We start from the raw sequence: 18,331 nt of genomic DNA, 5'->3' as shown, positions 1-18,331 counted from the left end.
GGGTGGGCCCAAGAACTGGAACATTTCATAAGCAGGGGGAAGGAGGGGAAGGGAGAGGGATGCCAAGGGAAATCAGACTAATGTGGGGACAGACTTCCCCAAAGATCCAAACCTGGACTGCCTTAAGTTTTGTTTTGGTGCCAGTACTGGGGCTTGAACTCAAGGCCTGGGTGCTGTTCCTGAGCATTTTTTACTTAAGGCCTAATGCTTCATCACTTTGAGCCATAGTCCCACTTCCAATATTTAGGTGGTTCACTGGAGATAAAGAGTCTCACAGACTTTCCTGCCAGGCTGGCTTTGAACTGAAATCCTTAGACCTCAGCCTCCTGAGTAACTAGGATTGTGGGCAAGAGCCACTGGAGCCTGGCATGCCTCAAGAGTTAATACGGACTTGTCTCTGAAATGGAGCTGTGGCTCAAGTGGTGAGTGCTAGCCTTGAGCATAAACACTCAGGGACAGCACCCAAGCTCTGAGTTCAAGGCCTCAAACCAGCACACATACTCACAAAAAGGCCAAGTGGGTGAGAGGAACAGATGGACAGTGGCAGAATACCATGAAGTGGATGGACTGCTGAGGGAACAAATCTCAAGGGGTTTCTCCTTGGGACAAGAGTAGTTGTTGCCATGGCTGACCTCAAAAGTCCAGATTGACACAAGTGATTCTCCTACCTCGGCCATCTGAGTAGCTGGGACTACAGGTATGTTTCACCATGCCCAACTTGAACAAGACTGCTCAACTTGGAACCTTCCTGGATAACCATCAATGCTAACCCCCTTAAAACCACACTCCAAACTCCAGCAGCCCCAATGTTGGATAATTCTCCAAAGAGCTTGAAGTTCTCCACGCTTCCAGAACCATTGCCCCCGTTAACATCAGCCCCCTTTCCCACTGATCACATCACCTCCCTCCACTTCCAGAACGGGGACAACCGCACATCATTTCATCATATGCATTAATTCACAAAAGAAATGTGACATCTCCTTCTCCATTCTCTGTGCATCTATGGAGGTCAGAAGAAGAAGGACATCCCAAGGGGCCCGGAAGTCCCAGACACATTCTAGAGTTGTTTGTGGAGTTCAGAGGACATGGATGGTATTCTGGTTGATTGTCCTGACTGTGTGAAAGCTCACAGGTGTGAAAGCATATCAGGAGCCACCCCCTGGGCTCTGGGAAGGCCCCCAAGTTCCTGGGTAGGGGGCCAAAAGGGCAGGGTGATTCAACCTGACCTGGGCCTTAGCTGGTCGTAGCCGCCCTCCGCCTCCTACATGGATACTGACGGTGGTTGCGTAACTCAGCCGTCTTGCTGGAGGGGGTGGAGGCTGGGGCTGGGGGGGTGGGGATGGCGCCCGGGATGTGGGAGCAGAAGAGGACCAGGAACCCCGAGAAGTTAAGGAGACCTCTCCGCCAGGTCCCTGCCGCCGAGCTAAACTCTGGCTGATATAGGAGGCGGCCAAATATCGGGAAAGGGCGGTGGCATTGGGGCCCAGGAGCTGACGGGTCGGGGGTGGGGGGCTGCAGGGTGGGGTCGAGTCTGCAGGCTCTGACTTTGTCATAGGAGAGGGCAAGGGGCCTCCAGGTTTGGATAAAACCATGGTGGCCTGAACCGGGGGGGACCACCGGTGGAGATGATCTGGAGAATTCTCTTGCTCAGCCAAAGACATGACGGTTGGAATAGGGCTGTGTGGGCAGTTCTGTTGATCCAACAAAGGTGTAGCGGGTTGGGGGGCTTGTGTGTCTGTGAGGCTGTTCCCCTGAAGCAGAGGGGTGGCAGCAGTAGCCCACGAGTCTGGAGGAGCTTCTTGTTTGGGCAAAGGTGGGGGATCTTGGACCCCAATGTCCTTAAGGTCTTGTGGCTGGTGTAACAATGTGGCACCTGTATCCTGACCGTCTGGGAGATCCTCAGAGCCAAAAGGTGACGCACCGGCTGACATTGGACAGCTCGGGTGGCCTCCAGCGGCCAGCAGAGGTGAGGCACCTGGACAAGAAATCTCTGCAAGGTCATCTGACAAGGGCAGTAGGGTGGCTGATGGGATCTCATGGTCCACGCTGCTCCCACGTGTTGGCACATGGTGGGTGGCTGGGTCAGAAACAGAGGCTGGGCCTTGATCGTCCTGGCATTCTCTCTGCTCAGTTCCTGGGGAGCTGGCTGGGCTCTGGCTCTCTGGTGGCTCTTCTTGCTCAGCCAATGAGGTGGAAGCTGAATCGGTGACATCAGAATAGCTTCTCTGCAGAGAAACCTGGCTTCCCAACTGGCTTTGATCGGACCAAGTTGAAACATCTGGACACTGGACATCTGCAGGGCTGTCCTGTTCACTGGGCAAAGGTGATGGGGCTGGAGGCTGGTTCCTGAAGTCTCCTTGTTCCGGCCAAAAGGGAGGTGGCTGAATGTGGCTGTCTAGATGGTCTTGCTCAGGTACAGTTGAGACACCTAGGCTCTGGCCACTCAGGTGGGTTCCCTTAGACAAAGGGGTGGCAGTTTGAAGCAGAGCAGCAGGGCCCAAGTGGACAGATTCCTGGGAACAGGTCATAGGGAAGGCCAGCTCACACACTAGCACGTGTCCAAAGGCAGGCGGAGACCCTGTGTGCAAAGCAAACAAAATTAATGCCAAGTGCAGCGGCACACACCTGTAATCCCAACTACGAAAAGCATGACTCTACCTGAAAAGTAACTGAAAAGGAAAAGGGCTGGGGAAGGGGGGGGGTGCATAGCTAGGCAAGCTTGAGACTCTGACAAGCCACCTCTGCAGACCTACCATGGAGCAGATCTCACCTGGCTCAGCCTCCTCTTGGGGCAGACAGGGGGCTGGCTGAGGTTGGGCCAGGACCCGTGGTCGGCGGCGGGGGGCATTGATGGATGCCTGTGTCTCAGCCCTCTGCATCTGCTGGATGCGTTCACTGTAAAGCCGGGCCAGTTCTCGAACCCGGGACGCTGCCCGCTCTGAATGTGGGGCTCCTGCCTTGCCACTGCCTCCACCAAGATCAGAGTCTTCCAGGATCAAGAGAGGCTCGGGGAAGCCGGGCCGGGCCAGACGACCCTGCTCCATAGCCTGCCAGGCACTCCGGATTTCTGAGCAGGAGCGGAATTCCTGTTCATCCGCAAATCCCTGAGCTTGAGTGACATCTTGGGGTTGGAAAGTTTGGGATGAAAATCTTCTCACTTCCTCCTGCCCTGTCCTGCTTCCTGAAGAGGGATCTCCCAGTTTTCCAGGATTGTTGGCACAGATGAGTTCTGGTCCTGGGAGCCAGGAGTCATGGGGGACAGAGGAAGGGTTGGGGACATCAGAGCCACTAGTTATGGCTGGAAAGCAGGGCACTTGAGGAATGTCAGGGAGGCTGTGAACATCCGGGACCTTGGGAAGGCTGGCAATGTCCGGCATGTCAGCTGTGTTGGAACTTTCTAGTTCCTCTAAGACATGGAGTGGAGAAGGCTCCCTTTCATCCATCTCCGGTTCTTCCTCTTCTTCCTCCTCTTCTTCCTCCTCCATCTCCTCTTCTGAAGACTCTCTGTTGGGCAAGGATGTGAGGGCTTTGCTGTCATCTGGGGCTTTTGGGATATCTCCAGGGAACTTGGAAATGTCATGGGTAGCTGGCTATAGGGGACACAAGAAAGATGCCAAAAGTTATCTGGAGTCAGGAGTTGTTGGCTTAAGTGGTAGAGCACCAGTCTTTTTTATTTATTTATTTTTTTGGGGGGGTCTGGTCGTGGGGCCTGGGCACTGTCCCTCAGCTCTTCAGCTCAAGGCTAGTGCTCTACCACTTGAGCCACAGCGCCACTTCCGGCTTTTTTCTTTTTGCTTATGTGGTGCTGAAGAATTGAACCCAGGGCCTCAGGCATGTGAGGCAAGTGCTCTACCACTGAGCCACCTTCCCAGCCCGAGCACCAGTCTTGAGTAAAACAAGCTAACAGGCAGGGCTGGGAAGGTGGCTCAGTGGTAGAGTGCTTGCCTTGCATGCATGAGGCCATGGGTTCAATTCCTTAGCACCACATAAGCAGAAAAAGCCGGAAGTGGCACTGTGGCTCAAATGGTAGAGCACTAGCCTTGAGCTCAAGAGCTGAGGGACAGCGCCCGGGCCCAGAGTTCAGGCCCCACGACCACCATCACCACCAACAAAAATGCCACAGTGACAGATGCCCTGCTCACCCCTGGATCCCGAAGGCCTCTCTGGCTCAGCAGTTCCAAGATTTCCTCGGTGATGGAAGTCCCTGAGGGGTCCAGTGAGGGGGGCCCAGGGTCCTCGAGGTCTTCCCGGGGTCCAGAAGCTGGAACTGGTGGCTGTGGCTCTGAGGAGGGGTAAAGTTCCTCTTCACTGCCATCATGCTGTGAAAAGGGGAGATGGTGAGAGCCAGAAGGGTCCTTTTCTCTCTTCTCTGTCCTTCTTTCCTTCCTTCTTCCCTCCCTCCCTCCCTCAAGTACTGGGACTTGAACTCAGGGTCTGGGCACTGTCCCTGAACTTTTTTTTTTTTTTGGTTGGTCATGGGGCTTCAGCTCTAGGCTTGGGTGCTGTCCCTGCGCTCTTCAGCTCAAGGCGAGCGCTCTACTACTTGAGCCACAGCGCAACTTCCGGTTTTCTAGTGGTTTTTAGTGAAGGTAAGAGTCTCACAGACTTTCCTGCCCAGGCTGGCTTTGAACCAAGATCCTCAGATCTCAGCTTCTTGAGTTAGCTAGGATTATAGGATAGGCGTGAGCCACTGGCGCCCGGCCCTGAACTTATTCTGAGCTGCAAGTTGGCATTCTACCACTTGGGCAACCACAGTTCCACTTCTGGCTTTTTGCTGACCAGCTGTGATCCTTAAATCTCAGCTTCCTGAGTAAGGAGAACACATAAGAGATATTTGACACCTGGTCCCCTAAACTTTAAAAAAAAAATGTGTTTTTTTTTTTTTTTTTTTTTAAGTACTAGAGATTGCTTCCTAAGCAAGCCCTCTACTACATAAGCCATGTCTCCAGTCTTTTGGCTTTTAGGGCCTGGATGCTCTCCCTGAGCTCTTTTTGCTAGTGTTCTTCCACTTTGGACCACAGCTCCAGTTCCAGGTTTTTGTTTTTTTTTTGGTCGTGGGACTTGAACTCTGGGCCTGGGCACTGTCCCTGAGCTCTTCAGCTCAAGGCAAGTGCTCTACCACTTGAGCCACAACACCACTACAGTTTTCTAGTGGTTTATTGGAGATAAGAGTCTCATGGACTTTCCTTCCCCGGGCTGGCTTTGAACTGTGAGCCTCAGATCTCAGCCTCCTGAGTAGCTAGGATTATAAGTGTGAGCCATCAGGCCCGGCTCAGTTCCAGTTTTTGATTAGTTAACTGGAGATAAGAGTCTCCTAGGGACTTTTATGACCAAGTTGGCTTTGAACTGTGATTCTCAGATGTAAGCCTCCTGAGTAGCTAGGATTACAGGCAAGAGCCACCAGCACACAGCTAGAGCTTTTTTTTTTTTCTTTCTTGCTGGTCCTCTGGGCCTGGTAACTGTCCTGAGCCTCTTTTGCTCAAGGCTAGCATTCTACCACTAGCTTATTTTTTGTTTATGTGTACTGAGGTATCAAAACCAGGGCTTCATGCATGCTAGGCAAGTACTCTACCACGAAGCCACATTTCTGGCCCCCTGGCTAGAGCTTTTTATTTATTTATTTATTTTATTTTTGGGTCCAGTCGTGGGGCCTGAACTCTGGGCCTGGGCACTGTCCCTCAGCTCTTCAGCTCAAGGCTAGCACTCTACCACTTGAGTCACAGCGCCACTTCCGGCTTTTTTCTTTTTGCTTATGTGGTGCTGAGGAATGGAACCCAGGGCCTCAGGCATGCAAGGCAAGCACTCCACCACTGAGCCACCTTCCCAGCCCTAGAGCTTTTTTATAATAAGAGTTTTACTAACTTTTGTCCAGGGGACCTGAAACGATGATCCTCCTATCACTGAGTACCTGAGATTACAGGCGTATGTCATGGAGCTCAGCTTAGACCCCTTTCTTTTGTGGACTCCCAACAGCCTGGACCCTAAGTTCCTTTCTCCATCAGGAGTCTGAGGTCCCCAAAACTTTGTCTTGGGGTATTTCTTACCTTGAATCTAGGCTTTGCTGGGATGGAGAGAGGAAGAAAAGAAAAGATTTAATGAGCTGTAAGAATAAGATTTATTCCTTATATGGGGGGGGGGGAGGCCCTTCCCCCAATCCCACCTCACCCATTCATTGCAGGCATTCCCCTGGGGGAAGAGACAGACAGACAGATGGACAGACATGGACCCATCACTGACCGTCCTGTGGGAACGTGACGTAAGGGTCTTTCAGCGGTTCTAGGGAGGAGAACAGCAGTGTAAGGAGCCAGGTGTCATTAGAACCCCTGGGGTAGGCTCTAGGGGTTTCTTCTGGGGTTACTTACCAGATTGCCTATAGCCACGGCGACTGGCAGAGAGCCCAGGAGATGGAGCTGGAAGAATCAGGCAGAATCCAGCATGAGGCAGGTACCAGGCTCCCAGGGTAAGAAGGAACAATGAATACCCAGGCTCCATCTTTTTTTTTTACCTGTGTTCCTTCGGCCAGGGGTGAAAATTCTAGCATCTCGAGGCCGGGGAGACCCAAGGGGAGGTGTAGGGGGCTCAAACACAGGCTTGCTCTTTGGAGCACCTGTAGGGAACAGTTTGGGGGAGTGAGCTTATGCAGGATTCTTTACCTACACTTGCCCGTGCCCCCAGCCCCAGGCCCCAACTCACAGTGAAGGCTGTTTTCCAAAAGAACTTGCTTTGCCTGAAAGACACCAGGATGTGCAGTTGGGGATGGGGTAGTGAGGGGCTTGTGTTCAAGATGGTTGACTGGGAATCCTTAGCACAGTGCTAGTTGGTAAACTGAATCATCTCTCCACATGAGAACATTAAGGCCAAGAGAAGGGAAATGAAAGGACTGGAAATGTGGCTCAAGGGTTGGAGAACCTGCCTCCCATGAGTGAAGTCCTGGGTTCGAGTCCAAGAGCCCACAACAGAGACTTGGCAGAGCTGGAATTTAAACCTAGGATGTGCCCGGAGCAGGTGGCTCATGAGTATCATCCTAGATTAAGGTTCAAAGCCACTCTAGGCAAGCAAGCTGTGAGATTTTTATCTGGAAGTGGTGCTGTGGCTCAAGTAGTAGAGATCAGTCTTGAGCAAAAAAAGCTCAAGGAAGACAGTGCCCAGGTCTTAAGTTCAAGCCCCAGGACTGGCACAAAAGCAGCGTAATTTATTTTATTTTGGCGACAGTTTTGGGGCTTGAACTCAGGGCCTGGGCTCTGTCTCAGAGCTTCTTTTTGCTTAAGGCTAGCACTCTACCAATTGAGCCATAAGAGCAGTACTTCTGTTTTTTTTGTTTTTGTTGGTCCTGGGGCTTGAACTCTGGGGCTGGGCTCAGTCCCTCAGCTCTTCAGCTCAAGGAGAGCACGCTATCACCTGAGCCATAGCGCCACTTCCGGTTTTCTGGTGGTTTACTGGAGATGAGTCTCACAGACTTTTCCTTTCCAGGCTAGCTTTGAACTGCGATCCTCAGATCTCAGCCTCCTGAGTAGCTAGGATTACAGGCATGAGAGCCACCAGTGCCTGGCACTTCTGGCTTTTTCTGAGTCACTTTTATTGGAGATAGACGAGTCTCATGGACTTTCCTGACTGGACTGGCTTTGAACCCTGATCCTAAGATCTCCTGAATAGCTAGGATTACAGGCGTTAGCCACTGAGCCTGGCTAGAAGACCCTCTGTACTTGAGTGCCCCCGCTATGGCAGGGGATGTACCTTGGCAGGGATGGAGGCGGGGTGGTTCTCAAAGAAGAGGCGCTGGAGGCAGTGAATCCAGAGGCGCTTCTCTTCTTGGTTCTTGGCCTAGAGGTGCAGTTAAGGAGCTAGGAGCCAGGTCTGGGGGGGGGGGGGTGAGGGCGGGGCCCCAGCCAGCCACGCCCACCCCACGCTCACCTGAAGCAGATGCCTGTGTTTGGGAATGGTCAGATCGGACACCTTGAACCCCAGAGGGTCTCGAGGACTCTCGCTCACACTCAGGTTACAGCACTGCGAGGGGAGAAAGACAAGCTGACACCTCTCTAGACTCCTCCTTTCTCTTCCCCCACGGAGACCTCTCCTGGGGATAAATCCAGGTTTCCAGAAGCTCTCGGCTCACAGCTGATGACTCCTGTTGCCCGCTGATCTCGCTTTATTAGTTGGATGGTGATTACTTTTCCAGAAATGGAACCCAGGACCTTGCTTACATGTGAGGCGAGTGTTCCAACCCTGGGCTACATTCCCAAACCCTGGCCTGGCTTCTAGCACTTTTCTGTTTCTGTCAGTCATAGAGCTTGTACTCAGGGCCTGGGTGCTGTCCCTAAGTTCTTCTGCTCAAGGTTAGTGCTTTACCACTTTGAGCCACAGCTCCACTTCCAGTTTTCTGGCGGTTAATGAGATTTTCCTGCCTGGGCTGGCTTGGAACCTTGATCCTCAGATCTCAGCCTCCTGAGTAGCTAGAATAAGAGGTAGGGGATAGACCACCACGGGTGATTCTATTTTTCTTTATTTGGCCAGTCCTGGGGCTTGAACTCAGGGCATGAGCAATGTGCCTGAGCTTCTTTTTGCTCAAGGCTAGCACTCTACCACTTGAGCACAGAACCATTTCCAGCGTTTTCTATTGATGTGGCACCGAGGAATGGAACCCAGGGCTTCGTGCATGCTAGGCAAGCACTCTACCACTGAGCCACCTTCCCAGCCCCCTCTGTTTTTGAAGACTGAACTTGAACTATGATCCTCCCTTCTCTGCCTAAGTAGCTGGAATGGTAGATGTGAGGCACTGCACCTGGCTTTGCTTCCCATTGTGGAGGTGGAGGCAGAAAGCACTTTACAGGTGTGGCCCCTGCTCCTCCATCCCCAGACTTACAAAGATATGACCCTTGTAGGCATATTCTGGTCCCCGACGTTTGGCGATGAGCAGCATCCTTGAGAACAAGAAGAGCAGTCTCTCCCCTCCTCTCAGTCGGGGGCCGCCCCCTCGGAAGGCTCCCTCCAACACCAGCTCCCCAAAGGCGCTGAGCTCTGGGCCAGTCCAGCCCCCCAGCCGCCGTTGCACTTCCTGCTGGGACCCACGCCCAGGCCCAGAGCCAGGCCCAAGCATGGACAGGCCAAGATGGGGAGGTTAGTGACAGGGATCTGCTTGTCCCAGTCCCATCCCCCCCTCCAAGACTGTACCCCCCTTCTCTCAGTCAGCCAGCCTGGCCACCCCCAGGTCCACCTGGAGGCGAGCTGCATGCTCCTGTTTCCGCTTCATGTCATTGATGTACCATGCCACGGCGGTCATAGACACAATCGCTTCTTCCACCATCTCCCGGCTGCCAGTGCCCGGGCCCTCAGCCCAGTGCTTACCTAGTTCCTGCGAGGCATCCGCCAGGCACACAGGATGAGGAAGAAGAGAGACAGAGATAGGTAAAGGGAGAAGCTCAATCAGATGCCAGTGTCCCATGCCTGTCACCCTAGCTACTCGGGAGGCTAAGATCTGAGGATCACCATTTGAGGCCAGCTGGAGCAGGAAACTCTTAGCCGGGTGCTGGTGGCTCCACCTATCATCCTAACTACTCAGGAGGCTGAGATCTGAGGATCAAGGTTCAAAGCCAGGGCAGGGAAGTCCATCAGACTCTTTCCTCCAATTAACCACTAGAAATCCCAAAGTGTAGCTGTGGCTCAAGTGGTAGAACATTAGTCTTGAGCACAAAAGCTCAGTGACAGCACCCAGGCCCTGAGTTCAAGCCCCATGACTGACCAAAAAACAGCAAAAAATAAAAATAAAAAAATAAAAAAAAAGAAAATACCCTCTTTTCTCCCATGAACCAACAAAATGCTGGAAGTGGAGGTGTGACTCCAGTGGTAGAGCACCAGTCTCCAGTGGATAAAAACCAAGTGAGAGCCAGGTGCCAGTGGCTCACGCCTGTCATCCTAGCTACTCAGGAGGCTGAAATCTGAGGATCACAGTTCAAAGCCAGCCAGGGCAGGAAAGGCCATGAGACTCTTATCTCCAATGAACCACCAGAAAACTGGAAGTGGTGCTGTGGCTCAAGTGGTAAAGCACTAGCCTTGAGCTGAAGAGCTCAGGGACAGCGCCCAGGCCCCGAGTTCAAGCCCTACAACCGACAAAAACAAAAAAATATAAAAAGCAAGAAAAAACTATAAGGGGCTAGGGTCTGTGTACCCAAAGGTGGGGATGGATGGGACCTTCCCCGATCCCTGCCCAGTGCCCGTCTCTGGGGACCACAGCTGACCTGCAGCAGGAGATGGTACTTGAGGATGCGCTGGACGGGTTTCAGGAGGAAACTCTGCAGGGGCAGTGAGTGGTGCAGCTGGGCCTGGCGCTCTCGCAGCCACATGGCAGCTGGCGGAGACACAGACAGCTCCCGGAGCAGGGCCAGGGAGCTGCGGGCACAGCACCCATCAGCAGGGCCCGGCAGCTTCCAGGAGGCAGGGCTGGGAGGGGGTGGTCAGCGAGTGGCCAGGATCGGGGTTGGCAGCGAGGGTCTGGCAGGGCTCAGGGCTCAGTGTGTGACTGGGTGGGTCAGAGGGGAGGCCCCTGAGTCCTGGGCACTGTCTTGGTGCCCATCAGGGACTCCTTGTCCACCCCTCACCTTGGGTAGTTCATGCAGTACAAGGTGTAGATGTCAAAATCCTCACTCTGTTGGGGAGGGGGGTCAGGGAGACAGGGGAGGAGTCAGGGAGACACCAGACCAGGTCTGAGTTTCCCATTGCCCTCTGTAGTCCAGGCCCCATCCTGAGAGGTTGTCTACTCCGCCCCCCCCCCCAGCCATTCCCCGGCCCACACTCACCCTCTGCACAAAGCACTCGGCGATGCCCCCTGCACTGCTGCTGCCTTCCAAGTCCTCCAGGAGCTCGCTGTGGGGGAGGGGAAGGGTGAGGACTGCCCCCCCCCCCCATCATCTCCATCTCCAAACAGGGAGGACACCAAAGAGCACTGTGGGTAATAGTGATGGCCACTAGCTTCTCACAGGAGGACGGCTGATCCAGAGAAAGGGGCTAGAATGTTACTGAAGGCTTCGTCTCCTAGCTGGCATGAGTTTGGAGGGAGGAGGGGAGTTTCATGGCCTGGAGGAGGGGACTATTCTGATCTCCCCACAACCTATACTATAGTTTTTCTTTTCTTGGTGCTGGTCCTGGGGCTTGAACCCAGAGCTTGGGAGCTGTCAGTGCCTAAGCTTTTGAGCTTAAGGCTGACGCTCTACCACTTGAGCCACAGATACACTTCTAGCTTTTTGGTGGCTCACTGGGGAATAAGACTTTCCTGCCCAGGCTGGCTTTGAACCTTGATCTTCAGACTCTTGAGTAGCTAGAATGACAGGTGTGAGCCCCTGGCAGCTGGTTTATAAGTCTTTTACTCATTGATTACTAACTCAGGGACCGAAGCCAGGGCCCCCTGAATGCTAGGTTAGTGCTCTACCACATGAGCCACACTCAAGTTTTGGTTTTCCTTCCCCTGGCCCCCCCCTCCCCCCAGTCTTGGGGCTTAAACCCAGGGTCTGGGCACTGTCCCTGAGCTTTTTTTTGCTCAAGGCTAGCACTCTACCATCTGAGCCACAGCACCACTTCCAGCTTTTTCTGTGTATGTGGTACTGAGGAATAGAACCTAGGGCTTCATGCATGCTAGACAAGCACTCTACCACCAAGCCACAATCCCAGCCCCTGAAGTTCTTATTTTTAAGTTCTAGTCATTAGGACAAAGCCCCCCCCCCTTTTTTTTTTTGCCTAGGCTGGCTTCAAACTGTTGTTCCTCTTGCCTCTACCTCTTGAGTGGCTGGGATTACAGACGTGAGTCACCAATCACCACTCTCAGCTCTGAAGCTACAATGACCTGTTGCAACCCTAAAACCATGCACTGTGAGGCAGGATCCTCAGCATCGTTCAGCCCTCCATGTCTATATGGTTTCCTTGGCAACTGGGAAAGTTCACTGACCATACCAATGCTCCATGGATCATGGCCTTGAGGCTCCAGGGGACTCTTGGATTCAGCCCTGAGGCCAGATCTAATACTTAGACTCCCCCCATGTTGACCCTTGGTTCTTGTCCCAGTGTGGGGAGGTCCTCATCTCAACGCTGTAAGCACTCACCCCTACCCTGGGTCCTATCTCCCCAGGATGATCCTGGTCTGGTGTCACTTACACCAACCAAGACAGAGGATCCCCCAACCTCCCCCCTCCCACCCCTGACCTGTTGAACTCGTAGATATCCTCGATATTGGCGAACAGTGTGCCCACTTGTTCCACACTCAGCCCCAGGACCCCACCGCCATCCAGCAGGGGCCCTAGGTAATCCTGTGGGGCAAATCACGTGTGTTAATGATTAGGGTTCGGGGTCTGGCCTAAAGTTTCCCACTGCCCCTCACCTCCACCCCCAGGATGCTGGCACCTCACCTCCACAATGCTGCGGAGGTCCCTGACATAGGCGCGCTCCGTCTCCACGATCTCACGGGCCACACGCTCCAATCTCGAGGGTTTTGCTGAACCTGGGGTCCCCATGGGCGACAGGTGCAGGCGGATGGGGGGCCCTGGCAGGGGCTCTGGCTTGGAGGATGGGCAGACTGGGGTAGGCCCCGGGGCTGGGTCTCCCTCAGAGCCCACTGTGCTGAGAGAGGTGGAGCTCCCAGAACCTCGGGGAGAGGCCATGGCCGGGGCTGCAGGAATGGGGAGGAGATCAGGCTTTCTCCTTCCAATGCCCCCACCCATCCTGGTGGTCCCTCCTCCTCCCTTCCCTCCCACTACCTAGTCTTTCTTACTTTTTGTCAATTGTAGGGCTTGAACTCAGGGCCTGGGTGTTGTTCCTGGGCCTCTCTGTGCTCAAGGCTAGCGCTCTATCACTTGAGCCACAGCACCACTTCTGATTTTTGAGTGGTTAATTGGAGATCAGTCTCATGGGAACTTTTCTGCCCAGGCTGGCTCAAACCACAAGTCTCAGATCTCAGCCTCCAGAGTAGCTAGGATTTCAAGTGCCTGGCTTGCCCTATCTTTCATTCAGTCTTATCAAGCTATTCAGAGGATCTGAGGATCCTGGTTCAAAGCCAGACCAGGCAAACAAATCTGAGGTACTCTTAACTCCAAGTAACCAATAAGAAGCTAGAAGTAGGCCAGATGCCAGTAGCTCACACCTGTAATCCTACTCAGATATGAAGATGGTGGTTTGAAGCCAGCCCTGGCCGGAACAGTCCATGAAACTCTCTATCTCCAATTAGCTACCAAAAAAGCCGAAAGCAGAGCTATGGTTCAAGTGGTAGAGTGGTAACCTTGAGCAAAAAAAGCTCAGAGACAGCACCAGGACCTGAGTTCAAGCCCCAGGATTGGTAAAAAACAAAGTACAAGTGGAATCATAGTTCAAGTGGTAGAGCTCCAGCATTCTGAGTGAAAAAGTCGAGTCAGAGACCCTGCCAGGCGCCCATAGCTCACATCTGTAATCCTAACTACTCAGGAGGTTCAGATCTGAGGATCACAGTTCAAAGCCAGCCCAGTCAGGAAAGTTTGTGGAACACTTATGTCCCACTAATCAGCAAAAAAGCCAGAAGTCGAGCTGTGGCTCAAGTGGTAGAGTGCTAGCCTTGAACAAAAGAAGCTCAGGGGACAGTGCCCAGGGCCTGGGTTTAAGCCCCAGGACCGGCAAGAAAAAAAATAAGTTTGAGGGGCTGGGAAGGTGACTCAGTGGTAGAGTGCTTGCCTTGTGTGCATGAGGCCCTGGGTTTGATTCCTCAGCACCACATAAGCAGAAAAAGCCAGAAATGGTGCTGTGGCTCAAGTGGTAGAGCACTAGCCTTGAGCTGAAGAGCTCAAGAGGGGCAATGCCCAGGCCCAGAGTTCAGGCCCCACAACCAACCCCCCCCAAAAAAAGTTTGAGACCTTAAGTTTAAGCTCCAGTACTCGCACAACAATAAATAATTTAGTTCCATCAACTACCCGAGTGTTCTTTCTGTTCTCCATTCCTGTAATTCACCTCCGAGTATCAACCAGATAGATCTTTCTGAATCTGTCCATCTGACCTGTCAACATAAAGGGCTAAACTCCTCTTCATGCCTTCAGGTTAAAGTCCAAACACCTTCGCTTTGTGCACTGTGACCAGGACAGACTTCCTTCAGGCTAGATCTTTTCCCATGACCACACCGCATGTCAACTTGTAATTATTTAAGGCAGCTACTCGGGGCCTTTGCACATACCATTCGCCCTGCGCACAGAATACTTCCTTGTTTTCTGCCAAATTCCTTTCTCCTAAGGTTTTATGGCTGTTTAGTTGTGCTCGCCTCCAGAAGCTCCCAAGACTGGACTCCCACAGCCTGTAAGCAGTGGGTGGGGGGGGTCTCCCCTCTCTCAGCTCAGGACTCCCCCCTCTGGAGGCCAAGATTTGGAATAAGCATTGGGCCAGGTAGGGTAGAGCTAGACATTCTGTCTTTTCTGTGTGTGTGTTTGTGCTGGTGGTAGGCCTTGAACTCAGGACCTGGGCACTGTCCCTGAGCTCATTCCCTCCAGGCTGCTGTCCTACCACTTGAACCACAGCACCACTTCCGGCTTCTCTACTGGTTAATGAGCGATGACAGTCTCAAGGGCTTTCCTGCCATGACTGGCCTTCACCCAGGATCCTCCAATCGCAGCCTCCAGAGTAGCTAGGATTACAAGGGTGAGCCACCAAGCGCCTGGGCTCCTCATCCTTACCTTGACTGCCCTCCTCTCCCCCCTCCCAATGTGAGATACTCACCTGCGTGAGTGTGGCACACAGCTGGGCAGTCACTCTGGAGGCCGGGGCTGGGTTTAGCCAGGCTCAGCCCCCGAGCCCCCTCAGGCATGGCTGAGGGGTACAGCAGCGGCCTGTGGAAAACACCACCATCACCCTCTCCCCCCAAGGGGGCCAACCCAAACTCACCAAGATGCAGGGTTACTTAATAGGAAGTTGGTTTAAATCCACTGAGAGAGGGGTGAAGGGAAGGAGGGAGGGAGGAAGAGGGGGGGAGAGAGAGAAGAGAGCGACCCCTGGGAATCAGTTAGGAGGGAAACCCACGCCAAAGGACTAGGAAAAAACCTACGGAAAATGACGGGAAGATTGAGACAAAGGGGCTTGAAGACAAGCCAGAGTCCCAGCAGCGAGAAGTCCCTGTGGGGGGGGGGGTGAGGGAGGGCCCGGGGTGGGGGTGGGTATCAGCGATCCTGGGAACGTTCGGGCTCTGGCTGGGAGCGCCAGGCCCAGGGGCAGAGCTGGGAAAAGCCGTGGGCGGGAGGCCGCGGGGTCCCCGGGGAAGGCGGAGGCTGGGTGGGGGTGGGGGGACCGGATGCCGGGGTCCTGCGCGCGGCTCCCTCCTCCTCCCCCCTCCCCGTCCGGCGGCGCTGCCGGGGCGCTGGCCCCGGGCTCTCTACCTCCCCCCCCAGCTCCCCCCTTCCTCGGATCCCACCCCACCCGCGGTCCCGCCGGCGCCTCCGCTCGCCCCCCGCCGGCACGCCCCCCTCATTGTTCAGCGGCGGCGGCGCCGCCCCCTCCCCCGGCCCCGGGGCCCCGCGCCGCCAGCTCCGGAACGGGGGAGCCCGGGCTGCGAGCCGCCCTCCCCCCCCCCACGCGGTACCCCGACTCGCGGTGGTGATGGTGGTGGGGGGCTGGTGGTGAACTTGGGGTTCTCCAGAATCCGGGGATCCTCTCGGCCGAGTTTCTTGATGTTCTCAGGAAGGGATGCTGCGAATTTCGACTGTGGTTTCAGATGTTGGGGGGGGGAGAGGGAGGGGGGCGGGTCGCTGGGGACCCAAATTCTTGAAGGAAGGAGGGGGGGCCCGGATTCCTGAGTTCCCCCCTAAGGCCGAGAGCAAGCAGAAATCATCCTAAAACGGGGAGCGCCAGGATCGCAAAGTTCTGGGTCTTCTGGAAGTGATGGAGGAGCCACACCCCAAAACAGATTGACTGGGGCGCTACAGGTCCAGATCGATCCCAAGTTATTCTCAACTCGCCCGTCGAGGGTGGGGAGGGAGAAGTTCGGTTTTGGGGGACTCGGATTCTGCAAAGTCCTGGATGCTGCTGGACGGGCGATCGGCCTCCAGGGGTCCCCAATCTTCCAGGAGGGGGCGCTGGGCATCCGAGGTCCTCAAAGTGGGGTGCGGGGTGCCTGGACTTGGAGGTCTCTCTCAAGCCGTCCTGAGGCGATTCCGGATCCCCAGGTCCGAGACTCTGGCCCTGGGATGATGGGTCGCACCCGGGATCCGTAGTGGGGATCGCGCCACAGCTACGGCCGGGAGAATTAGGTGCCCGAGGTGGGATGGGGGGCGGTCACCCAAAGCTTCCCAACCCTCCCCCTCCCACCCTCCCACCTACCCGGCCGCCCCGGCTCACATCCTGTTCCCGCCCGCGAGGGGGAGGGGCCGCCTTCCGGCCGGCCCGCCAACAAAGGGTTAAGGCGCCGCCTCCTTGGTTCATGTATATTCATGAGATCGATGGGCGGGGTCTCCAGCAGGCCGCAGCCCACATTCCAAGCGCGGCGGAGACTTTTCTCCCTTTTACAGCAAAGGACTGGCGAGGCGTGAGAATCCGGAACTGGTCGTGCTCTTTCTCCGATTGGTCACAAGAAGCGTTTCTATTTACATATGCAACACAGGGCGGAACTGTCTAGAGAGGTCACGTGGCCTCCCGCAAGTGAAGGACGCCGTGGCGGAGGGGTGCGGCCGGAGCTCCAGTGGCGCAATCGGTTAGCGCGCGGTACTTATAAGACAGTGCTAGGCGGAGCCATGCCGAGGTTGTGAGTTCGATCCTCACCTGGAGCACTTTTTGATTTTTCCCCTCCTTGGGACACGGTTTTCTCTTTTCTGTTACGTTGTTGTTTCTGCTCTTGTGATTTTTGATTTTTTTGTTTTTGCTCTAGCGACAGAGTTTTTGCCGAAGCTGTCCAGGAATTTGCCAGTCTTCCCAGTGTCTAGATTTATTTCTAGGTATACACTACCACACTAGGCTTTTATTCTTTTAACCTGGAGTCTTCTTTTTTTTTTTAAGCTTTCTCATTCGTGTTAATTTTTTCACGTCGTAAATCAACCAAAATGCACCACTTAGAGGAAAGGGACGTTTTCATTTACATTTTGTTTTGTGGTGTGGAATGGTGCCGTTACATGTCGGCCACCAGGGGGCAACATCGCCTCTCGACATGTGCTGGCCGTGGAATTGAACGTGCAAATCTCAGTAGATGACAGCAGGAGTTTCTCTATGGAGGTAGATTGCTATAAAGGTAAACATTAAACACATTTTATATTTTAGCTGGTGTTAGGAAAATGGAGGAGAAAGGAAGGAAACAGGCTGGACTCGATCTTTCAAGGGCCAGGACTGTTGATTGATAGAGCAGTGAGGGACACAGCTTTCCCACAGCTAAGAGACTGTGTAGAGCTGACCCAGGGGCTGGGTTTGATGAGGTCTGAGCAAGGAGGCAGAGGTTAATGAAAAAGCCACTAGGTCAAGGGAGGTGGGGGGGGGGGGGGCTTTTTGGTTGTACCCACAATGGGATGGTTACAGCCTGGCTTAGATAGATTGTCCTGCTGAAGTCAGGCAGTCTGCACTTACCTTTGGTGGGTTGCTTGGTATCTGTATGCACCCGGGAAAATAGGATGGGAGTCAATCCTTCAGGTGGTAAATGTCACAAATAAACTCTAAGATGGTGAGGATGGGAAACTGGAGGTGGTGTGGCCACTTGAGCAGAGACTATAATGAGGAGCTTGGGGTGGGTTGGTGTTTTCAGGCAGAAGAGCTACTCAGTGCAAAGGTCCTGTGGCAGTGGTAGAAAAGCTAGGCCAAGGTGATTAGAGCAGAGAGAACAGGGGGAGGGGAGATGGGAACTTGGCTGTGTTCAGTGGTCAGGACTTTGGACTTTGATTTTTGTAATCTGATTCTGGTATCCTAAGAGGCTTCCTTAGGTTTGGGGTGTGGGGTGTGGGGTGTGGGGTGTGGGGGTGGGGCTACAGAGGGCCAAGAAGGAGATTAGGGAAGGAAGCAGAACTAGGAAGGATTAACTGGGAAGTTCTGAGGAGGATGGGGCTAATGGCCTTGGCTTGGGCCTGAAGGGTATACTACAGATCTATTTGTGCTTCTGGATCTATTTTGAAGTTGGATCAAACCAAGTTGCTGTGACTCTGGGGTACGGGTTTGAGAGGTACGGGTGTTTGGGGTTTTGTTTTTTGTTCGTGTTTTTGGTTTTTGTTTGTCAGTCCTGGGCTGGAACTCAGTGCCTGAGTGCTGTCCCTGAGCTTCTTTGTGCTCAAGGCTAGGTGCTCTACCATTTGAGCCACAGTACCACCTCCGTCCGGCCTTTTCTGAGTAGTTCATTGGAGATAAGAGTCTCACCACTTTTTTGCTCGGGGTTGGC

At 54.0% G+C, this 18,331-nt stretch overlaps 1 protein-coding gene and 1 non-coding gene across 2 annotated transcripts; one reads left to right on the top strand and one right to left on the bottom strand.

The window, feature by feature from the left end:
- Positions 1-935: 935 nt before the first annotated feature.
- Positions 936-15,048, bottom strand: LOC138811168 (pleckstrin homology domain-containing family G member 2-like). Its single transcript, XM_069998830.1, is given in 20 exon segments — positions 936-1,195; positions 1,197-2,578; positions 2,771-3,590; positions 4,143-4,319; positions 6,045-6,061; positions 6,238-6,276; positions 6,363-6,410; positions 6,506-6,607; positions 6,694-6,727; positions 7,735-7,821; positions 7,912-8,004; positions 8,861-9,052; positions 9,212-9,349; positions 10,233-10,383; positions 10,593-10,639; positions 10,791-10,857; positions 12,187-12,290; positions 12,390-12,649; positions 14,710-14,819; positions 15,035-15,048. Coding segments are annotated over 19 exon segments (3,915 nt in total). The 5' UTR covers positions 14,798-14,819; positions 15,035-15,048; the 3' UTR covers positions 936-1,126.
- Positions 15,049-16,654: 1,606 nt separating this feature from the next.
- On the top strand, positions 16,655-16,748 carry Trnai-uau (transfer RNA isoleucine (anticodon UAU)). The gene is made up of 2 exons: positions 16,655-16,692; positions 16,713-16,748. It is a non-coding gene; the product is annotated as a tRNA-Ile (tRNA).
- Positions 16,749-18,331: the final 1,583 nt, after the last annotated feature.

The sequence above is a fragment of the Dipodomys merriami genome, unplaced genomic scaffold, assembly GCF_024711535.1.
Source record: "Dipodomys merriami isolate MVZ:Mamm:240054 unplaced genomic scaffold, mDipMer1.0.p SCAF_52, whole genome shotgun sequence".
NCBI classification, from domain to species: domain Eukaryota; kingdom Metazoa; phylum Chordata; class Mammalia; order Rodentia; family Heteromyidae; genus Dipodomys; species Dipodomys merriami.
This window is presented reverse-complemented; position numbering and strand designations above follow the sequence as displayed.